This window comes from Xenopus tropicalis, chromosome 4 (assembly GCF_000004195.4).
Source record: "Xenopus tropicalis strain Nigerian chromosome 4, UCB_Xtro_10.0, whole genome shotgun sequence".
Classification (NCBI taxonomy): Eukaryota; Metazoa; Chordata; class Amphibia; order Anura; family Pipidae; genus Xenopus; species Xenopus tropicalis.
The window spans coordinates 83,855,604-83,875,000 of record NC_030680.2 but is presented as its reverse complement, the minus strand read 5'-3'; the positions used below and the strand labels follow the sequence as shown (position 1 = coordinate 83,875,000).

Below are 19,397 nucleotides of genomic sequence, written 5' to 3'. Positions count from 1 at the left end.
TCTGTCCAACTTCTGCGGTGCCGAGGGCCAGAATTTCTCTAGCATACATGCTGGAGGGCTGCTAATGGAAGCCAGTTTTGACCACTCACATTTTTTAACCACACCCATTTTATCACAATGGTGGTAGTGCAGCAAAAACCCAAATGCTTAGTCCTCACTGCGGAGATATCAACCGTCATTGATATACAAAAGAATTATATTATGTCACACAGCAACCCCCAGCACATAATTACACACCTTAGGGACCATTTAATGGCTATTTCCAACTGCTAACAACCTCCCAGAACAAACCCCTGCCAGGTTCACCTCCCACAGGCAGCATAGGGCAGGCAGAGTATGGCACACATAGGCAGCACTCTGAGTGCCCTATGCTGCCTGTGTGTGCCATACTCTGCCTGCCCTACCCTGCCTGTGTGTGCCATACTCTGCCTGCCCTACCCTGCCTGTGTGTGCCATACTCTGCCTGCCCTACCCTGCCTGTGTATGCCATACCCTCCCTGCCCTATGCTGCCTGTGTGCCATACTCTGCCTACCATATGCTGCTTCTGTGTGCCATAGACACAGGCAGCATAGGTTAAGCAGTACATACAATGTCTGAGGTGTGAACAGGTGAACAATGGGGTGATTACAGCCTGAGCCTGAGGTGTGAACACTGCAGGGGGGTGAACAATGCAGGAATTAAAAGGTGTGAACAATACAGGGGGATTACAGCCTGAATCTGAGGTGAGAACCATGCAGGGGGCCAGTTAATCTCAGTACTGATACCATTTAAAGCTTACTCAAAGGTAAGCCATCAAAGCAGCCAGACAGGTGGGGGGCCACACAGAGGGGGGTCGGCCCGCGGGCCGCCAGTTGGACAGCACTGCTGTAGTAAAATAACAAAGAGGTTCTGGGCTCCGCAGGACCCACAAAACCTTGGGTATAAGGCGAAGACACACGGAGATACTTATCCTGGTGGTTAAACACTAGAAAATAACCTTCCATAGCAACTACTGAGAATTGCCTCTGCTAAAAAACACATAGAGACAATTATCAGTAAATGATCAGCATTGTCTATTTTTGTAGCCATGACAAGTTGCTACTACTAGTAGCAGCTCCTTAGGTCTTCACCCTAAGGAATTAAATCCTCAAATAGGACATCAGTTAGTACCTCAGTGAGCTTCTGTACACCTGGGTCCTCACCAGCAGCTTGGTTTATGGCTCCTATTGTTTTGGTTCTGCTGTTCAAGGATTGCATTGGTATTCCAAACAGCACAAAAACATAATGGAATACAGTTGTGTATGAAGTTTAAGAGTCACAAATCTCATATAGGGGTTCCTTGTTATAAATAAATAAATATAAATAAATATGAATCTGTTTATCATTTTTAGTAATTTAGAAACCTGATCTGTCTCCATGCTGGCTTGGTAAACAGCTGATATGAGAATAACAGAGCTCCATATATGAAATTTTGTGTTCTATCCGTTATTACTATTTTCTTACTATTTCTTTATTTTAATTTTCATTTAATATGGCAATGAGAGACCCTTTTTTTTCCATCCTGGTGCTAGCTTGTTGCCACTTTCATTGAAACATTTGCAGTAAAGAAAAATTTATTTACAGTGCATTAACTGTGTTTGGTTTTGTTTTAACTTTTTTATTTTGCTATGCATGTGATCGTTTTTATTTACCATTTTATTCATTTGTCCCATTTTTTTTAATCACAATATCAGAGGGGGAATCATTTGTTGACAAACAAGCCTCGTGTGACAGACATGAGCCACCCACAGGTACTGTATTGCAGAACCTATATGTAAAATGGTATTGTGTACCACAAACATCTTCCAGATGGCATTAGACAGATAACATCTGGTAGATATCCTGTTTTGGGTATCTGCATCAGAACTAGGAACAGGCAATATTGTAAAGTACAATTTCTGTGCTAGACAGGAGTCCAGTTTGCAGTATAGCAGTGGCGCATATCTTCAAAAGGACATAAGCCTAGAGAATTAACAGGCTATACATTGCATGACCGTTTCTTCCTTGCTTCTTCTCTAACAGCACTGTTCCACAAAAATCTGAAAAGGGTTTTCCCATTCACAACATTCTCACAAGTTATGTGTTTGGTGTATAGTTTTAGGACGTTGCTGCCTCAAGGATAGCAGACCTTTCTGAAAGGGTAGGGGCTAACCTTAGTGGTTTGTACATTTCCCAATCCATTGTAGTAGTATTGTCCTGCTCTGACACTTTGTCCTTCTCTCTCCCTTTCCTAAAAATGTTCCCATCCCGCTTCCACTCCTGTCCACACAGAGAATGAACAGCCTTCCCTCATTTGGTTTGACAGAGGAAAGTTTTATTTGACTTTTGAAGGTAAGTAGTACATAGCATACCAAGCCAAACTGCCCACTTCCCATGCACATACCCTGCAGTCCTGCCTGCATTCTGTATATGCCATATAATTAACTCCTACAGCTGCATGGGTTACATTTACTATGCAGTTTTGACCCTTCTGGCTGCTTATTGGAATCTCATCTCACATTGCTGCATTTGTTTGAGCAGCTGCCAGATCTAGAATCCTATAACATTTTTTTTTTTTTTTTTAAATATACAACTCTTTTTGAAATGCTATGGCTACTTCATCTAGAACAAGCAAATTTTATTTTGGTTGCATTCTGTCTTCCTTTGACCCTGGAAAAGACAAAGGAAGAACTCATAGAGCAAATAATTCTTGGTTTGCTTTGGAAAGAACTGTGGATTAGACTCATTCAGTTCACACCAAATGTCATTATTTTTCCAAGGAACTTGTCTCTGTCAACCAGGGCTTTTTTCAGACTCTTATGTGAACGTCATCTTAGTATATGAAATTAGCAACACTACATTGTTTGTCAGCACAAAATAATTGGCTAGAAAAAAGTATACATTTTCTTGGTTAACTGATGGCTCAACTGTAACCCTTAAATATAGGACTGAAGATACTTTAGTAGTTATACCTGGGTTGGTGTTGGGAAGTAGCTAGATGCTTTTGAATCCACTCACTTTGTCATACATTAAAGGGGAACTACACCCCAACTTTCTTGCATAATGAAAGGATATTAAATGTTTTAGCAGTTTCCCAGTATACATAAATGTAACATTTTAACTGATCTTTAAGTTATTTGTAAATGTAAAATAAAAGCAGTCCTTTTGCACTTCTTGTTCTTGAAACTATGTCGTAGAAGCCAATCCACTTCTGCTACATTATTTCAAGAATCAGAAAAAGCATTGCAAGGAATAGAAAGGGGCAGACAAATGCTGCTTTCAGTTGCAATTACATTTTAAGATAACTTGAAAATACATATTGAAAATATGCTAAGAATATCCTTTAATTATGGAACCCAGTCTTTCCTTAAGTCTACTATAGTAAAATAATTATAGAGGTATAACATTTCCTGGTACTTTTGCATTATCTAGACCACCATAATTTTTTGGCCCAGGTTATACTTGTTTTGGAGTTCAACAGCCAGATTTTGTATTCCACACTGAACATCTATGTAAAATTTAGTATGGCTTCTTCACAGCACTGTTGTGTGAGATTAGGAGCAAGCAGCACCCTGTCCCCTTCACCCACTTGTCCCCATAGTTTGACTTCCCAGCTGCTGAGCAACACAAACTTGATTTCTTATTGTAATAACAGATGTAAATATTAGGAACACAGGTCATGCAGCCTGCCTGCATTTGTACATTTGGATATCACCATTAATTATGTCTATTAAAAGTCCTGCATTTAGTGCTATGGCAAGTGCACTCAGCTAGTGATTATGAATATACTGCAATTATGCAGATCTTTACCTAACTGTCAACTACACTTCTCAGCTGGCCTTAAATAAATATAGGAAATACAAGAGTTGAAATGTAAATACTGACATATAACCATTCATTATACATCCAAGGAGTGTAGTATAGGCCAAATACTAATGATATCTTGCCATATTGCAAAAATTAAGGTCTGGGAAAAGGGTGTTGGCAACACCTACAATGAACTGCGCAACTATTTTCAGGCTGTGTTTAAAACATCGGTGTTATTGTCTTTCCCTAGACCTGGGCAGTACTGGTTTTGTCAGAACTACCAGAGTAGGTCAGTATTATAGAAAGCAAATACTTATGGAATGGAATCCTTATTCCATCCTAATCTATAAAGTGCTGCCCCACTTTATCTGCAGCACTATGTGCCTAAGGGTGAAGACACACTAAGCTACTAGTAGCAGCTACTTTTTAACAGCTACTAAACACCAGAAAATACTTTGCCATGTATAATACTTAGAATTGCCTCTGCTAAAACACACATAGAGACAGTTATCAGTAAATGATCAGCATTGTCCATTTTAGTAGCATACTAGTAGCTGTGTGTGTCTTCACCCTAAAACATCAATTGACCCTTCCCCCTTTGTAAGTCCAAATATTTCTTCTCATGCATTGACATAATGTGTCTTTTCCATTTGAATGGGTGCATGATTTTTTTTCTTCTTCTGGAAATTATATTCAGTCAATTTTTAACTGCATGTTATGAACAAAAGCACTGGAACCTAATTGACTCACATGCTTTTAGTCTAATTCCATGTGCAGAGCTCTCATTTCTAAATGGATAACTGCACAGAAGCTCAGATCTGCACTTAGTGTACAGAGGGAAAGGGCATGCTAAGTCAGCTGTGTGAAGCCAGGGCCACATATATGCTTGTTTCCTTCATTGTTAGATAAAACATACAGATAAGAAAAGGTTATAGGTATTATTTCTGTCCATTATAGGCAATGTTATATAAACTAAGCAACACTTGGAAAAATAAATTGTAAACCTATGATAAATGTAATACTGTACATTGTAAATCATGCTCCATTTTTTGTTTATCACTTCTGCATGTACAGAATGCATGTGCAATGCTAAAGCAAGTATCATCCCCACACATAAAATTGGTGGCTAAGAATGTATAAGGATTAACAATAGGCTTGTTATTTAGAAAAAAAAAAAAAACTCAACATGGTTCAGCAAAAGGTTGGTTACAAGTCGTTTTATGATGACAGATGGTCAAAAAATAAACATTTACATCATTCTCATGTGATATTGTTACTGTCCCTCATGACATCCAATATTTTGTGCTATTTGTGTGTGCTAAGTTATTATGTTTTCTCGTATATATATTGTGTTCTAAATCATATAATCGTAAAGGGAACATGTAGTGCCTAGAACAAGTATTTTTGCTTTCATTATACATCACTAAAATAGAAGCAATGTGCTTTTGAAGTTGTCTTTTGTTCTACTTTAATAAAAATTTCCTTTCAAGCATAGCAAGCACCGGCCAGCCACCCATTTCCTGCTGGCTTTTCCCAGGCTATCCAGGAGAGGTGGAGCTCTGAATTTTGTAGTATAGGTAGACATGACAGAACTGCAATGCATGTTGTTTGCCTATTGTAACACAAAACCAGACAGGATCTATGGGGAGCTGTAATGTTTAAAATCAGTTATGCTTTTTTTTTTATTTTATTTTTTTAAATTCTATATGCCCTTTTAATACTGCTGTTTGCAAGAACAAAAGAGATAAATGAGAGGGGAATTCCTTAGTTAAATACTGTACAACAGTATATTGTATCTTAATTGAAAGCAAATGTTATAAGCTCAGTGCAGTATTGGGTTCTCACAGCAAATTCCTTTTGCCTGCTCTGAGAGTGTCAATATTAAGTGTGGTGCAGGGCTACCTTTGAATGATTGTAGAGAGAGCATAGTTCTGCATGGGAGGTGTCCTCCAAGTAGCTGAGAATTGCCAGGGCTCCAGAACAATAAAAAGAGAACTTTTAGGAGTGGGAAACCAGGTGATGTATGGATGAGTTTAGGTTAATTGGAAACTGGGCAGGGAAATTAAGATTGTAAGCTCCACTGGGGCAGGGATTCATGTGAACTCATTGTAAACGGTAGCATAATATATTGGCAGAATATAAATAAATGTATCCAAATGCAGCTTATGTATTAGAACACTGGGGGACAGTAGGAAAATTACTATGGCTTTCTGTAACCACATCGTTAGATGAATGATAATGCGATCATATTTATATGTGTGTGTATATATATATCTCCTTGAAACAATGAAAAAACAGTCATGCAATTGCTTTTTTAATAAAAGCTGCATCTGGTCGTTAGTAGTAGTTCCTGGTATAAATAGCCCTTTGGCTGCCAAGAAGTGCTAAATATTGTCTAAAAGTGGTATTTGCGCATTATATTATTGTATTGTACTTCATTTTTATTCACAGCCACAACATTTTTGATCTATAACAAGAGTTAGAAGTTGTGACTTTTTATTACAGGCTCTTCCAGAGGTCCAAGCCCTTTAACTATGGGTGCTCAAGATACTTTACCTGTAGCTGCTGCATTCACAGAAACAGTTAATGCCTACTTCAAAGGGGCAGACCCCAATAAGTAAGTTCTGTTACACACACTACTCGTAGAGGCCTCCTTTATCAAAATTCTAATTTGTGAATTCTTACTTATTAAAAACTTGAATATAAAAATATCCAATCAAATTAAGCCATGAAAAAAAACTTGAATGCAGGGAATGTGCATTCTGTTCATCATTTTCAGTGGGTCTACACACTTAATATTTTACTCAATATTTGAAAAGCTCACAAAAGAAAAAAAACTTTGCTAGTACAGTTCCCATCATCTTCTACATTAACTCACAAGCTTTTGGATGTTGAGGTTTTACATTCAAGTTTTTCAGGTTTTTTGCACTTAGTAAATATAGAACATTTGAATTTGTGAGTTTTAGCGCCAAAAAAATTTTATAAATTGGCCCCATAATGTGTTACTGTTGATAGGAAACATCTGTTGTATGTACTCTGGGATCTCCTGGGTTAGCTGCTTGCAGGGTGGTATGCCGTCTTCAGAATCAAAAGTTAAGCTAAATATAATAACTAAACATTACCGTGCTGGGTACATAAGTAGCACTAAATAGATACAAATATATATGAATTTATGTAAATGTATTCTTTTAACATTTTTTTTTATTTTTTGTTTTGGTTACTGGGTGTACAAGAGCCACTTTCAGCCTATTAAGTTACCCCGATTCAATAACTATAGTAACCAACTGGGTTAACATCTGCCGTTTTGGCTGTAGTACTGAATACTGACTGGTCATTTTGGTTAGTAAACACACTACACTGACCTCTAGTATCCTTATATTGCACTGTAGGAGATCTGTTATATAATGCAAATGTATATTTCTGTAAAGTGCCATTTTTTAATTCCAGGTTCTGTCTGTTGTCCCATCTAATGATTTCTGCGTTGCCCTCTTACATTTTATATATTTTGATTCATACATATGTTGTATACATTCATCCCACAAGTAACTCAAAGATTGGAAACCTCTAAATACAACAGTTGTATAAAAAAGCTTAGGCACTGAGATGTCTGTAGGTGGTAGTAGAGCAACAGTTCTTCCATGTAGTTTACTATATTATATTTGTACAAATAATATGCAGTGATTTTCATAAAATCAAAAGGCAATTGTGCTTTGTCTTTTAGTATCTTTAGAAACTGGCCAATGTGAATGTATGTTTTAAGGCATGTTGCCAATCATAACTTCTAAAAAAATAATATGTATGCAATATAGTTATTCACTAAATATTTTACATTATTGTGTACATTATTATTGTACCCCCTGTAGTAAAATATAGGGATGTTAGTCACAGAGGAGTTTCATGACCATATAAAAGCACAAGGTAGAAGGACAAGTGCTTTTATACAGATCATGGAACTCCAAGGTGACTTCTTATATTCTCATATATACAATGGGGGTACATTATTTATTATAGTACACAAGTTTCAGTGAGTCATGTAAAAGAAACATCACCAAGCTCTGATTATAACCGACGACATCACTAAGCTCCGTTTTTAAAAGGATAAAATTTACATGATATTCATGGCTCTTGTGTATTGTAGGGTTATTATAAATCACTGAGGAGCACGGCCATATAAAAGCACAAGGCTGTTGGCAAAGTGTTTTCATACAGGTCATTGAACTCCAAGGTGGCTCCTAATATCCTCATATTTTACAAAAGGGGGTACATTATATATTACACATAAGTACATATACATTTCATTGAGTTGTGTGACAGGCATTACATCTCTAAGAACTGATTATAACTGATGCCATCACCAAGCACCCTCTATAAGGATATAATTTACAGGATGTTCATGGACCTTGTGTATTATATGGAATATAATATATATTATATGGAATAATGTATTCCCTATTGTAAAATATAAAGATACTAGAAGTCATGGAAAATCTGTGTAGGGGTGTGAGAATGTAGGGTGAGCTTCATATACAGGTCACAAACTGGGAGCTGATCGGAGATAACCTATAACATGTCACAGAAACTATGACAATATGTGACACATCACTAAGCACTGATTATAACTTTAGGCATCTTTAAGCACCATTTAAAAAATTATTTTGCAAGTTATTTATAACTAAATATTTTTCCTTACATTTTTTTTTAGGTGCATAGTAAAGATAACTGGGGAAATGGTTTTATCTTTCCCAGCCGGAATCACCAGGCATTTTTCAAACAACCCAGCACCAGCTGCTCTTACATTTCGTATAACTAATTATAATCAGTTAGAACATGTTCTGCCAAACCCTCAACTTCTCTGCTGGTAAAGACCTTTTACTCCTGCCTCATAATTTATTACTACTATTGCTTTTTATGCTTAAAAATGGCAAAGTACTGTAGAAATAATGATACAGTTAATGTTCAAAGTATTCTCCCCAGAAATGTTATGTATTTGGGTTGGATTATGTTACACAAAGTAGTATCCCTATACATTTTTTTTAGTTGGGTGGAATGAAACATTTAACCAGATTGAGGAGCAAATATATGTAAAGGGGTGAACCGGATGGGGGGAAATTGTATGTAAGGGTAATCAAGCAGGATCACCAATTCCTGAAGCTGCTGAAAGCTTATAACTGCATGGAGACTTCCATGGAGAGAAACTGGGGAAGCTGGAAAAACCATTGACCACTTGGGTGGGTGAGTGACACATAAGAGGTGGAAACAGCACGGGGTAGTTTACAAATAATGCTGTGGAGAGCACCCTGACTAAAGCACCTGGGGAGAACACCTTCCACATATTGCAGTGTACGTTTTGGTATATCAATATTTGTATTAAAGTTTTTTTTTTTTATGCATTATGTGACTATATGATTTTCTGCATGCAGTGATAATGCTCAATCTGTTCCAAACATGAAGGAGTTCTGGGTCAATATGCCAAATCTCATGACTCATCTGAAGAAAGTATCGGAACAGAAGCCACAGGCAACATATTATAATGTAGACATGCTCAAATATCAGGTAATTACTCAGTTACCAACCAGCATTCTCTGCACAGAAGAAACAGATCTGACACCTGTACTTAAAACGGTATATTCCATTATCAGAATTGGCCTATAGCAAGATATACAGATTATGTAATGCCAATTGATGCTTTCTGTTATGTTTTACATATTCTGGCAGCCTTTTAGGGAATGCAGGATTTTGTATCTTGCCATCATCTGACATGTCAGGATAGCTTATGTATATATTTTATTCCATTAATAAAAAAGCAGTATTATTTTTTTCATTTCTTTATTTAAAAAAAAAAAAAAAAGCTTTAAAGAAGTGATGAGCTCTGGTGCCATTTTGGAAATGTTTCTTTTGTCCTTGATAGAAAAAGATAAGGCAGCCTTGGGGTAGAACTGTTTTGGCTCAAATGTTCTTTGGCTTTTAGTATTTTATTTGTTGTACTGTATTATGCTGTGTAAAATGTGAATGCACAGTGTTCTGCTTAATGGTGCTCTGCACAATGGCAATTGAATTCAGGTTAACATACAAAGACTTGCTTGTTTAACAGGAAATATCCCAACAGTCTTCTGTTTGCGGTCTTTTCTTTTATTAGGTATCTGCACAAGGCCTTCAGTCTACTCCTTTGAACCTTGCAGTAAGCTGTAGGTGTGAGCCTTCTAGTACAGACCTACGAATAGACTATAAGTACAATCCAGATGCAATGACAACACCTGTAGCTTTAAACAATGTCCAGTTTGTTGTTCCTATTGATGGAGGTGTAACACAACTTCAGGCTGTCCTTCCTCCTGCTGTCTGGTATGAGCCATTTTATATATATATATATATTTTTTTTTTTCTTTTACTCCACTTTGTTACAAGGTCTTAATTCAGTTTTGCACGTGGACTTTATTTTTGATTGCTGTACAAAAGGTGAATAATTTCTTGCCTGCTTCTAAATCATATTGGACCATTATTTTTGTAACTCGTACACTTTATTTTTTCATTTTTGTATGTACTCTGTTGAAATTTTTTTTAATTTCCCTAGGAGTGCTGAACAACAGAGGATATTGTGGAAAATACCAGATATTTCCCAGAAATCTGAAAATGGAGGTAATCTGAAAGCTCTTGCTCTCAGCAGTGAATGATAGCAGAAACCATAATGCATAGGTATGGTAAGGTGTACACAAAGCACCAGCATATACTGTTGGCCTCAACAGTGCACTTGATTGCTATAAAGAACACTCATACCCAAATTGTCTTTTAGGCCATAAATGCTGTATCCTGTATTTACACAAGTCTATTTTAGCCCCAGTGAATTTGTTGTGCAACAACCTTGCATTTTAACTATATATTTAGATGTGGTGATATTTGTGCTAATCAGCCAATAAACTTAGTTTGTAATGTGTAAAACAAATTTTAACAAATACCATAATTGTATACCTATTAAAAAATTTAAATGAATCCTTCATGCCAGATAGCGCTATTTAAAATCCTTCTCAATTCATAAATTACATATTGTTGTTAATCCCAATAATCCATAAAATTTATATTACCTTTAAAAAAAATATTTTCTGGCTTGTGCTATGTAATCTCTTAAAGTAGGAGACTGAGTCCCTATGGCATTTAATCAGACTCTATACAGTTATTCTTTGGCAGCACTTCAGCAAAAAGAGAGTTGCAGCTCCTTTCATCGCCCTTTGAAGAATAAATAAGGAACACATCCCAAATAAATGAATTACCAATATGGAGTCTAGGTGCACATGTTTCCAGATCATGAGGAAGTATTGAATCATTCAACACTGACAATGCAGGCTGGCACTGAATTTGAACCACAGTGTGGACATGTTCCATGCCTGTAGGGGCTTGTATTCAGAAGTCTTTAGACATGAAATGTATATGGCTGCATGTTGTGCTAAACTGTGAATATACTTTTTTAATCTGCATATATTAAAGGGATACTGTCATGATTTTTATGGTATACTTTTTATTTCTAAATTACAAAGCAAATAATTTACTCTACCATTTAAAATGTTATTCTTGAACCAACAAATGTATTTATTTAGTGTGTAATATTGGTGTGTAGGCAGCCGTCTCAATGCATTGTGCCTGAGTCTGAGCTTTCAGAAGGAGCCAGCGCTACACATTAGAACTGCTTTCAGGCAACCTATTGTTTCTCATACTCCCATGTAACTGCAGGAGTCCCAAGCCAGACTTGGATTTCTTACTATTGAGTGATATTCTGATATCTACTGGGAGCTGCTATCTTGCTACCTTCCCATTGTTCTGCTGATCAGATGCTGGGAGGGGGGTGATATCACTCCAACTTGCAGCTCAGCAGTAAAGTGGGAAGTTTCATGCTTGAAAAATGGATTCAAATGCCGGCTTCTGCTGGAGGAGCTCTACTAAAACATGTTTTGCCATGACAGTATTCCTTTAAATTGCGGTCCAACTTTACTTCCATTCTGTATCACAAATAATACAGTTACAGTGCTATCATAGTGTGATCAGTGCTTTTCTTACAGCACTTTAGATTGAAGAATCTGGTATGCTCCAAGGAAAAAGATTTATAACTGGTGAATTTTAATCCATGAATTATATTGCTGCAGTGGGCAAGTAAAAAAAACACTGAGTTATAAGCACATTATTTGTATGAACTACTACTGGCTAGTTATTGGGCCTCACAGCAACACCATCAGCCCCTAAGCTTATGCAATTAACATAACTTATACAATACATACAATACTATATACACTTATGTTACTTAAAGAAACTTACATAACTTACGTATAAACTCCACTGACCCCCAATTAAAATACTGAAGTATTAGCACATTAATCAGTGGAACTCTTTATATGAAATGCTGTTGCACACACAAGGGGCATTGCCAAAATGTTGGTACTGCGAGTTTGTGTTCATGGGGGGCCCCATATAAATAACTTGTGTGGGGCCTCAAAGTTTCTGACGGTGGCCCTGCATGCAACTACACCCCACTTGTAGGATGTGATCTGTTGATCTGACATCATCCTATACATTTTTTGTGTAGTTTAGCTCTAAGAGTGAAGACACACTGAACTACTAGTAGCAGCTACTTTTTCATGGCTACTAAACTCCAGAAAATACCCTGCCATAGACAGTACTGAGAATCCCCTCTGCTAAAACACACATAGAGACAACTATCAGTAAATGATCAGCATTGTCTATTTTTGTAGCTGTGGCTAGTAGCTCCATGCGTCTTCACCCTAAGATGTAGTTTTTACTGTTACTGAAGTCTTGAGTATTTTTTTCCAGTATAAAGAAACAGTATATCGACATTAATTCTGGTTTTAAAAGAAATTAGATAAAAAAAAGTTAGAGAAAGAGATAAAACAAAGTTAATTTAATGATGCTGCTGTTCACTGGCAAATTAAAAGCATTATACTTTATTTTAATAGACTTTTATGATCTCCCACAGGTGTCGGCTCTTTGCTGGCAAGGTTCCAGTTTTCAGAGGGGCCAAATAAACCAGCACCTCTTGCAGTACAGTTCACCAGTGAAGGAACCACCCTATCTGGCTGTGATATTGAGCTTGTTGGAGGGGGATATCGATTTTCCCTGGTTAAAAAGAGGTTTGCAGCAGGTATAGTTGACAAAATACTTTCTGCTGTAGAAAATAGTGCTGTAGTAAATCAGAAAAAGAGATAAAAAAGACTAATTTCTTATATACAGTCTTCATCGATGGCATTTTCAAGTTGAATGAGTGGGTATAGTTTTTCAGCCTTGCGTGCAATAAAGACCTATACTTGTTCTCCTGGATATACAGCATATGTGATAGAATCTTGTATAATGGTTGAATTAAATTTGTATCTTTTGAAAAGTTAATTTCACCAGTTAAAGGAGAAATTCTCATACAATATAAACACAAATATGCTGACTGAAATAAACATAGTTCATGGTAAAGAAAACAGAACAGAGGCAGCTTTCTGTTGCACAGAATACTATAAATTCTGCTCTATTCTGTGCCAGTTAATCAAGCTGCCTTTATAATTGCTTCTCTCCAGTTGCTACAGAAACTCATCTTCAATCACTGGTTTATTGTAACATTAGCAGCAAATGATTTTCACCCTTCACAAAAACTTTATTTTCATTTGCTCAAATTCTCATCTTACGCTACATATTAAGCACTTTTTTACTTTGTATAGCATCCACAGTCAGAAAAATATCAACGTGTCTAGGATAATATGAAGTAATGTGCATATCTAAGTTAGCACCCTTAACATGGCCATACATGATAAAATCCATATGTTTGGTAAGGTTGGAAAATGAGTGGATCTTTACCCAGTTTTGACACCAAAGTTGTTTTGGCTTCATACAGGGGACAATACTCTTGTGTATAGCAAGTTTAATTGTTCAGTGACAAAGTGTTAGTCAGCCATAGTAGAAAGAATATTACAAAACATAGTAAGCTGGAATTATAGGAGAAAATGTTGTAAAACAAGGTAATTGTGCCTCAAATCGCACTTTACTTGCAGCAGGTAAATTACCCCAAAGATATAATAGTGAGCTTTGCTACCCAACAATTGTGTACTGTAGGCTTGAAAACGTGTGACTTTATATATAGGAAAAAGTTTAAACTGGCTCTGTCGGTATTTGTAAAAAATGCAAAATGGAATTTTTTTAAATATCTCTGTCCCAGGGTCTTCGTCAGGAAAAGGAAACAAATCAAAGCCACCACCAGCAAAGACACATATCCCTTCAAAGATAGCTCCCAAAATGTTGTTGGACAACAGTATATACAGGCAGCACATGTGTTAGAGTTGTTGTTATGCTATGCAGTAACACAGTGATCCCCAACCAGTGGTTCGTGAGCAATTTGTTGTTCCCCCAACCCCATGGATGTTGCTCCCAGTGGCCACAAAGCAGGTGTTTATTTTTGAATTCCTGGCTTAGAGGCAAGTTTTGGTTGCATACAAACCAGTTGTACTGCCAAACAGAGCCTCATTTAGGCTGCCAGTACACATAGTAACTACCAAATAACCAATAACAGCCCTTAAAAAAGGTTGGGGATCCCTGCAGTTACAGAAAACATTATGTAGTAATAATATATATAACACAGGCATGCAGCAATTTAAGGTGTACGTTCAGTCCTCAAAACTTAATGTTCTTGTCCCTGACTTAGGAGCCTATTTATTAAAGTACGACAGGTACAAAATTCAAAAAAATCATATTTGATTGTACTGTGCGACTTTTTCATATAGTTATGCAACTTTTTTGTATTTTGCGCAACTTTTTCCTACTTTGCGACAAAATTTGTGCGAGAAAATCGTATTGTCGTGCCGAGTACAAAAGTTTTGGATTCATTCAAGCTTCGTTATTGTGACTTTCCTTGGGCCAGGTTGGAGCTGCAGAGTGCCATTGAGCCCTATGGGAGACTTTCCTTGGGCCAGGTTGGAGCTGCAGAGTGCCATTGAGCCCTATGGGAGACTTTCCTTGGGCCAGGTTGGAGCTGCAGAGTGCCATTGAGCCCTATGGGAGACTTTCCTTGGGCCGGGTTGGAGCTGCAGAGTGCCATTGAGCCCTATGGGAGACTTTCCTTGGGCCGGGTTGGAGCTGCAGAGTGCCATTGATTCCTATGGGAGACTTTCCTTGGGCCGGGTTGGAGCTGCAGAGTGCCATTGAGTCCTATGGGAGACTTTCCTTGGGCCAGGTTGGAGCTGCAGAGTGCCATTGAGCCCTATGGGAGACTTTCCTTGGGCCAGGTTGGAGCTGCAGAGTGCCATTGAGTCCTATGGGAGGCTTCCAAAATCATGCACAGAAAGTTCAAAGTCAGAAAGGTTTTCCTGCCGTTTACGATCGTTTGGATTCGAAAATTTTGTGACTTTCGGATCGCCAATACGATATTATCGTGACTAATACGATTTTTTTATAAGCATTTTCGTGATATTTGCGATCATCAGAAATTATCATATTTAATTAATTTTCGGGATTCAAACTTGTACTATAATGAATAGACCCCTTAGTGTAATGATCTTTAGTTGTGCCTTTTTATTTACACATATCATTTTCCAATTGTATTATGTATGCACCTTCATATTTCTCAATCAAACTGTGGAAATACTAGTATGAGTGTTTTTATTACTTTTATGTACTAAGCTAGTATTAACCTTGAAATCAGGGCCTATACATGTTTCATTCAAGAACAGTCATAGTTGAGTAAATCTGAATGCTCCCAAGAAGGAATTAGATTAAGAACTAGCTCCCTGTGCCAACAACTTGCCTTACTATTTTGTACTGCAGCCATGATAACAGCAAAAAACAAAACTATTTAAAAAGGTTATAATTCTAAGGCCACAGTACAACTACACCTAATGAACTACAGTAACATTTTTACCTTTTCAGGAAAATACTTGGCGGATGTCTAATGGAAGTGTATGCATATGGAACAGTCTAAATGCAGAACTGATGTTCCTAAAACAGGTTTTAATTATAAGCTAATGGACAAGAACAATGTTTGGTACGTGGACACTTTCTGGCGGAAGCTGCTTCAGCTGCTGAACAAGCCACTTCCTCAGAATCCTTCATGTTGACCAGTCCTGCAGTATTTACTTCTAGATGTCACATTGTTAATGGTTTTAAAATGTAATTATTGTATTTGTAAATTGTACTTATTCCAGTAAGCCTGTATTTTGGCAGTTAGACTCTCTTGTTTCAACATCTTACCATTGGTAAATGGATGTAATTTAAACTGTTTAAAAAAAAAATGTAGTTCTGTTGAATGGCACACTGCTTACAGAAATAGATTTGTGTATATATAGAAATGGACCAGAAATATTAATAATAGCTGTTGTAGGGGGTGCCTCATTTAAACATTAAGTGTCCTAAATTCCTTGGCTATGCACATGACAATGAAAGGAGTGTGACTTCTTCAAACATGCAAATAGATTCAACATGACATTTGCATGCTGTAAGAGGTTATTGTGAAAATAAAGGCTAGTGAAGTAGTCTACTAAAGCTTTATAAGACAACAGGGATAATTCACTTTTAATTTTGTTTCCAATGGAACCCAGAATAATGTTGCCTCATTAAGCAGTAAAAAATATTGTCAATAAAATGTGAATAAAGTATAAATGGTTATCCGATTTGTGTGTTTCCCACACTCTGGGGCTGGCAATCGCAAGGGGGCTCAATTTGACAGTCATTTAGGCATAGATGGGGGGGGGGGGGCTTTTGTTCTCTAAGATACACCTGAAATACCAGCTTAGTTAATCAGGGTGAGATTTTGGGGGGAAACTAATTTGATGTCCTTGATATTGTTGAACCTTTGGCCAGATGCCTGATACATCAGTGTTCTCCTATATGCATTTCCTTATTAGGAGCTAAGGGGGCTCTGACCAAACGTTGATCCTCCAAGCGGTGCTTGAACTGATAAAGTTCAATAGCCACTGCCCTAGAAAAACGGTCACCTTTTTGTACTGTTGAAAGTATTACTTGTTTTTATTTCTCTGATCTTTAAACCACACTGCAACCTCTGATCAAAATACTTGTTTGTCTGTTTGAATAATATCTGCATTGTATTGCTTTATTTAAAAGAGGGGATAAAGCAGAAAAACATCTTTACAAATAGACTGTTTGGTCAACCAATAGTTTTATCACTAATCAGAATTAAATAAAGATTGTAAAAATCCTGCAAGGCATTTGTCTTTTGTTAATACACAAAACACTGTTGTATGGAATTGTGTAATGCTGTCAAATGACCAATCATAATTTGTGTAGTAAATCCACTGGTCCAAATACAAATGACTATACGTTAGATATGGTGTGGTTATTTTTAATTGTATGGATTGTTGCAGGTTTCAGTTCACAAATTCTTCTGTGAAAAAATTTGATAAGAGGAAAAAAACCTTTGATAAATCTACCCTTAAAGGGAAAGTATACGCCTCTTTTTGACATGAACATATTTAGGTGGGCTTATGCAGAAAAGGTGTATAAACACTATCTGAAATTCAAGCTCATAAATGCAAGTACTGTATTTCAACAGCGCAGTCACCAGTAGCAAACTCTCTGCAATTAGTTTGGATCAGTCTGCAGCAAAATGTTACTGGTTTCTGTGGGAAACTGCACCTGTGATAGTAAATCAGCCTTATTGTGGTTTCTCTTCTCAGAGATAGCTGATATTTTTATATCACGTTTACAAAATTTATACATGTTCAAAGAGACAAGAAATCTTTTTTTCCTGTGCCAGAGTGTGCGCAGCTCTCCCTGCCCCCCCCCCTCAAGAATGCTAAGAACCCCCACTTAGGAATGTGGATCTGAGCCAATCAGCAGGAAGCTTTCTCATAGTCTTACTAACTGCGCATGTACACCTATCTTGGTGCAGGAGCGAGGCATTATGGGAATTTTCTTTGCAGAATTTTTTACTATGAGGCTTCTGATCATCTGAACTATTGAGAGATCATCTTGCACTACTGAGAGAACTGAAGATATAGCATTTTCTTCTCCTTTATCCAGTAAACTATTTGCAGTTCTGCTTAATAAATATGGGACTTAAAATTCAAAATCTTAAGCACACATATATATATATATGTATATTTTATTTAGATGACACAGTGAGATTCAGAAGGACCAAAATAGTAATCTTTTTAAAACTGTAATTTCTATATATGTAAACATAAGCCTTTTGAAATCACCAGGAACATGAAGTGCTGTGGGATAATATAGGGTTGATCCACTAAAGTGTGATAAGTGTTGTCACATGCTTTTTTGCATTAAAATTGATGCGTAAAAAAAACTGTGATTCACTAAAGTATTATCGCGTGCGTTAAATACCGCACAACTGCATGCGTTAATTTTACCGCATCACGTTAATGCTCGCACAGAAATAATACTAACGCATGATTCATGAACACTTAGACGCGCTAAATATCACATTAGTCTGTGCGAAAATTAACACCTACTTGGGGCATTCGGTAATTATAGAAAAGTACAGTTCATGAGCTTTTGGCAACACAATATGGACTTTGCAGTGTGATTTAGTTAATTGTTGTGTCGAATACTGCGAAAATAGTCTTCGCGACTTAAATAACACAAACAGCATCGCGTCTAAATTAATGCAAATATCCTTTTAGTGAATTGTGCGTTAAGACGCGAAAAATAAGATGCGATCAAATTAACACATGCTATAAATAGCGCTTGTTTTATCGCACTTTATTGAATCAACCATTATTTGCTGCCATGGTTTCCAAACTTTACAGTCAGTCACTGGATGACTTCGTACTCAAGGTTAGAAAAAGTGGGCGGGGCCGCCAAAAGCCAATCACATTTCTTTCATTGTTTTCAGTGGGGAAATTTTAACTGTTGCCATTCTCCCATGTTTAATGTCAGGGTCCCCAAACTTTGCACAGTTTGTCACTGGGTGACTATGTTCCAAGTATAGAAAAGTGGGTGAGGCCAACAACAGCCAATCGGATTTCACCTACAGACTTTATATGTTTACATTTAAACTGCTGCCAGTCTTTAAATATTAATACTAAGGTCCCCAAACTTTGCAGAGTTGGTCACTGGGAGACTGCAGTTCAAAAATAGGAAAAGTGGGTTGGGCCACTAGCAGCCAATCAGATTTCATCCATTGAATTTTATTGATTTAAATTTATAATGCTGCCATTCTCACACTATTTATGCCAGGGTGCCCACTGTTTGTCACTGGGTGACTGGGGGAACATCCACCAATCACAATTCACTTATTGACTTTGGTTTAAATTTAAACTGCTGCGGTTCTGTAACTATTAATCCCAGGGTCCCTAAACTTTGCAGAGTTAGTCACTGGGTAACTGCAGTTCCAGGTTAGAAAAAGGGGGCGGAGCCACCAATCAGATGTCACTCATTGACTTTCAGTGGAGAAATTTAAGTTGCTAGTGATGAGCAAATCTGTTCCTGTTTCGCTTCGCCATAAAATTTGTGAAACGACAAGAATGTTGCGTGTCTTTTTTTGTCGCCTGCACTTTTTTTGACGTGACTGCGCCCAATTTGGTGTGCGACAAAAAAAAAAAATGTGCGGTTTCAATTTTTAACAGGATTATAATGAAAGATTCAAAGA

General features: G+C 37.1%; 1 protein-coding gene across 5 annotated transcripts in view; it reads left to right on the top strand.

The window, feature by feature from the left end:
- The window catches only part of sgip1 (SH3GL interacting endocytic adaptor 1), a 70,138-nt gene extending 53,144 nt beyond the window's left edge, over window positions 1-16,994 (top strand). For 2 of the 5 annotated variants that reach the window (XM_012961527.3, XM_031900882.1), the window contains 9 exons: window positions 1,714-1,770; window positions 2,291-2,350; window positions 6,311-6,422; window positions 8,508-8,663; window positions 9,226-9,358; window positions 9,942-10,144; window positions 10,374-10,438; window positions 12,780-12,944; window positions 15,704-16,994. In XM_012961527.3, the coding sequence (XP_012816981.2) occupies window positions 1,714-1,770; window positions 2,291-2,350; window positions 6,311-6,422; window positions 8,508-8,663; window positions 9,226-9,358; window positions 9,942-10,144; window positions 10,374-10,438; window positions 12,780-12,944; window positions 15,704-15,726 (974 nt within the window). In that variant the 3' untranslated portion in view covers window positions 15,727-16,994. The remainder of the gene's footprint in view (window positions 1-1,713; window positions 1,771-2,290; window positions 2,351-6,310; window positions 6,423-8,507; window positions 8,664-9,225; window positions 9,359-9,941; window positions 10,145-10,373; window positions 10,439-12,779; window positions 12,945-15,703) is intronic. The other 3 variants (XM_031900883.1, XM_031900884.1, XM_031900885.1) reach the window with 3 other exon arrangements.
- The last annotated feature ends 2,403 nt before the right edge of the window (window positions 16,995-19,397 follow it).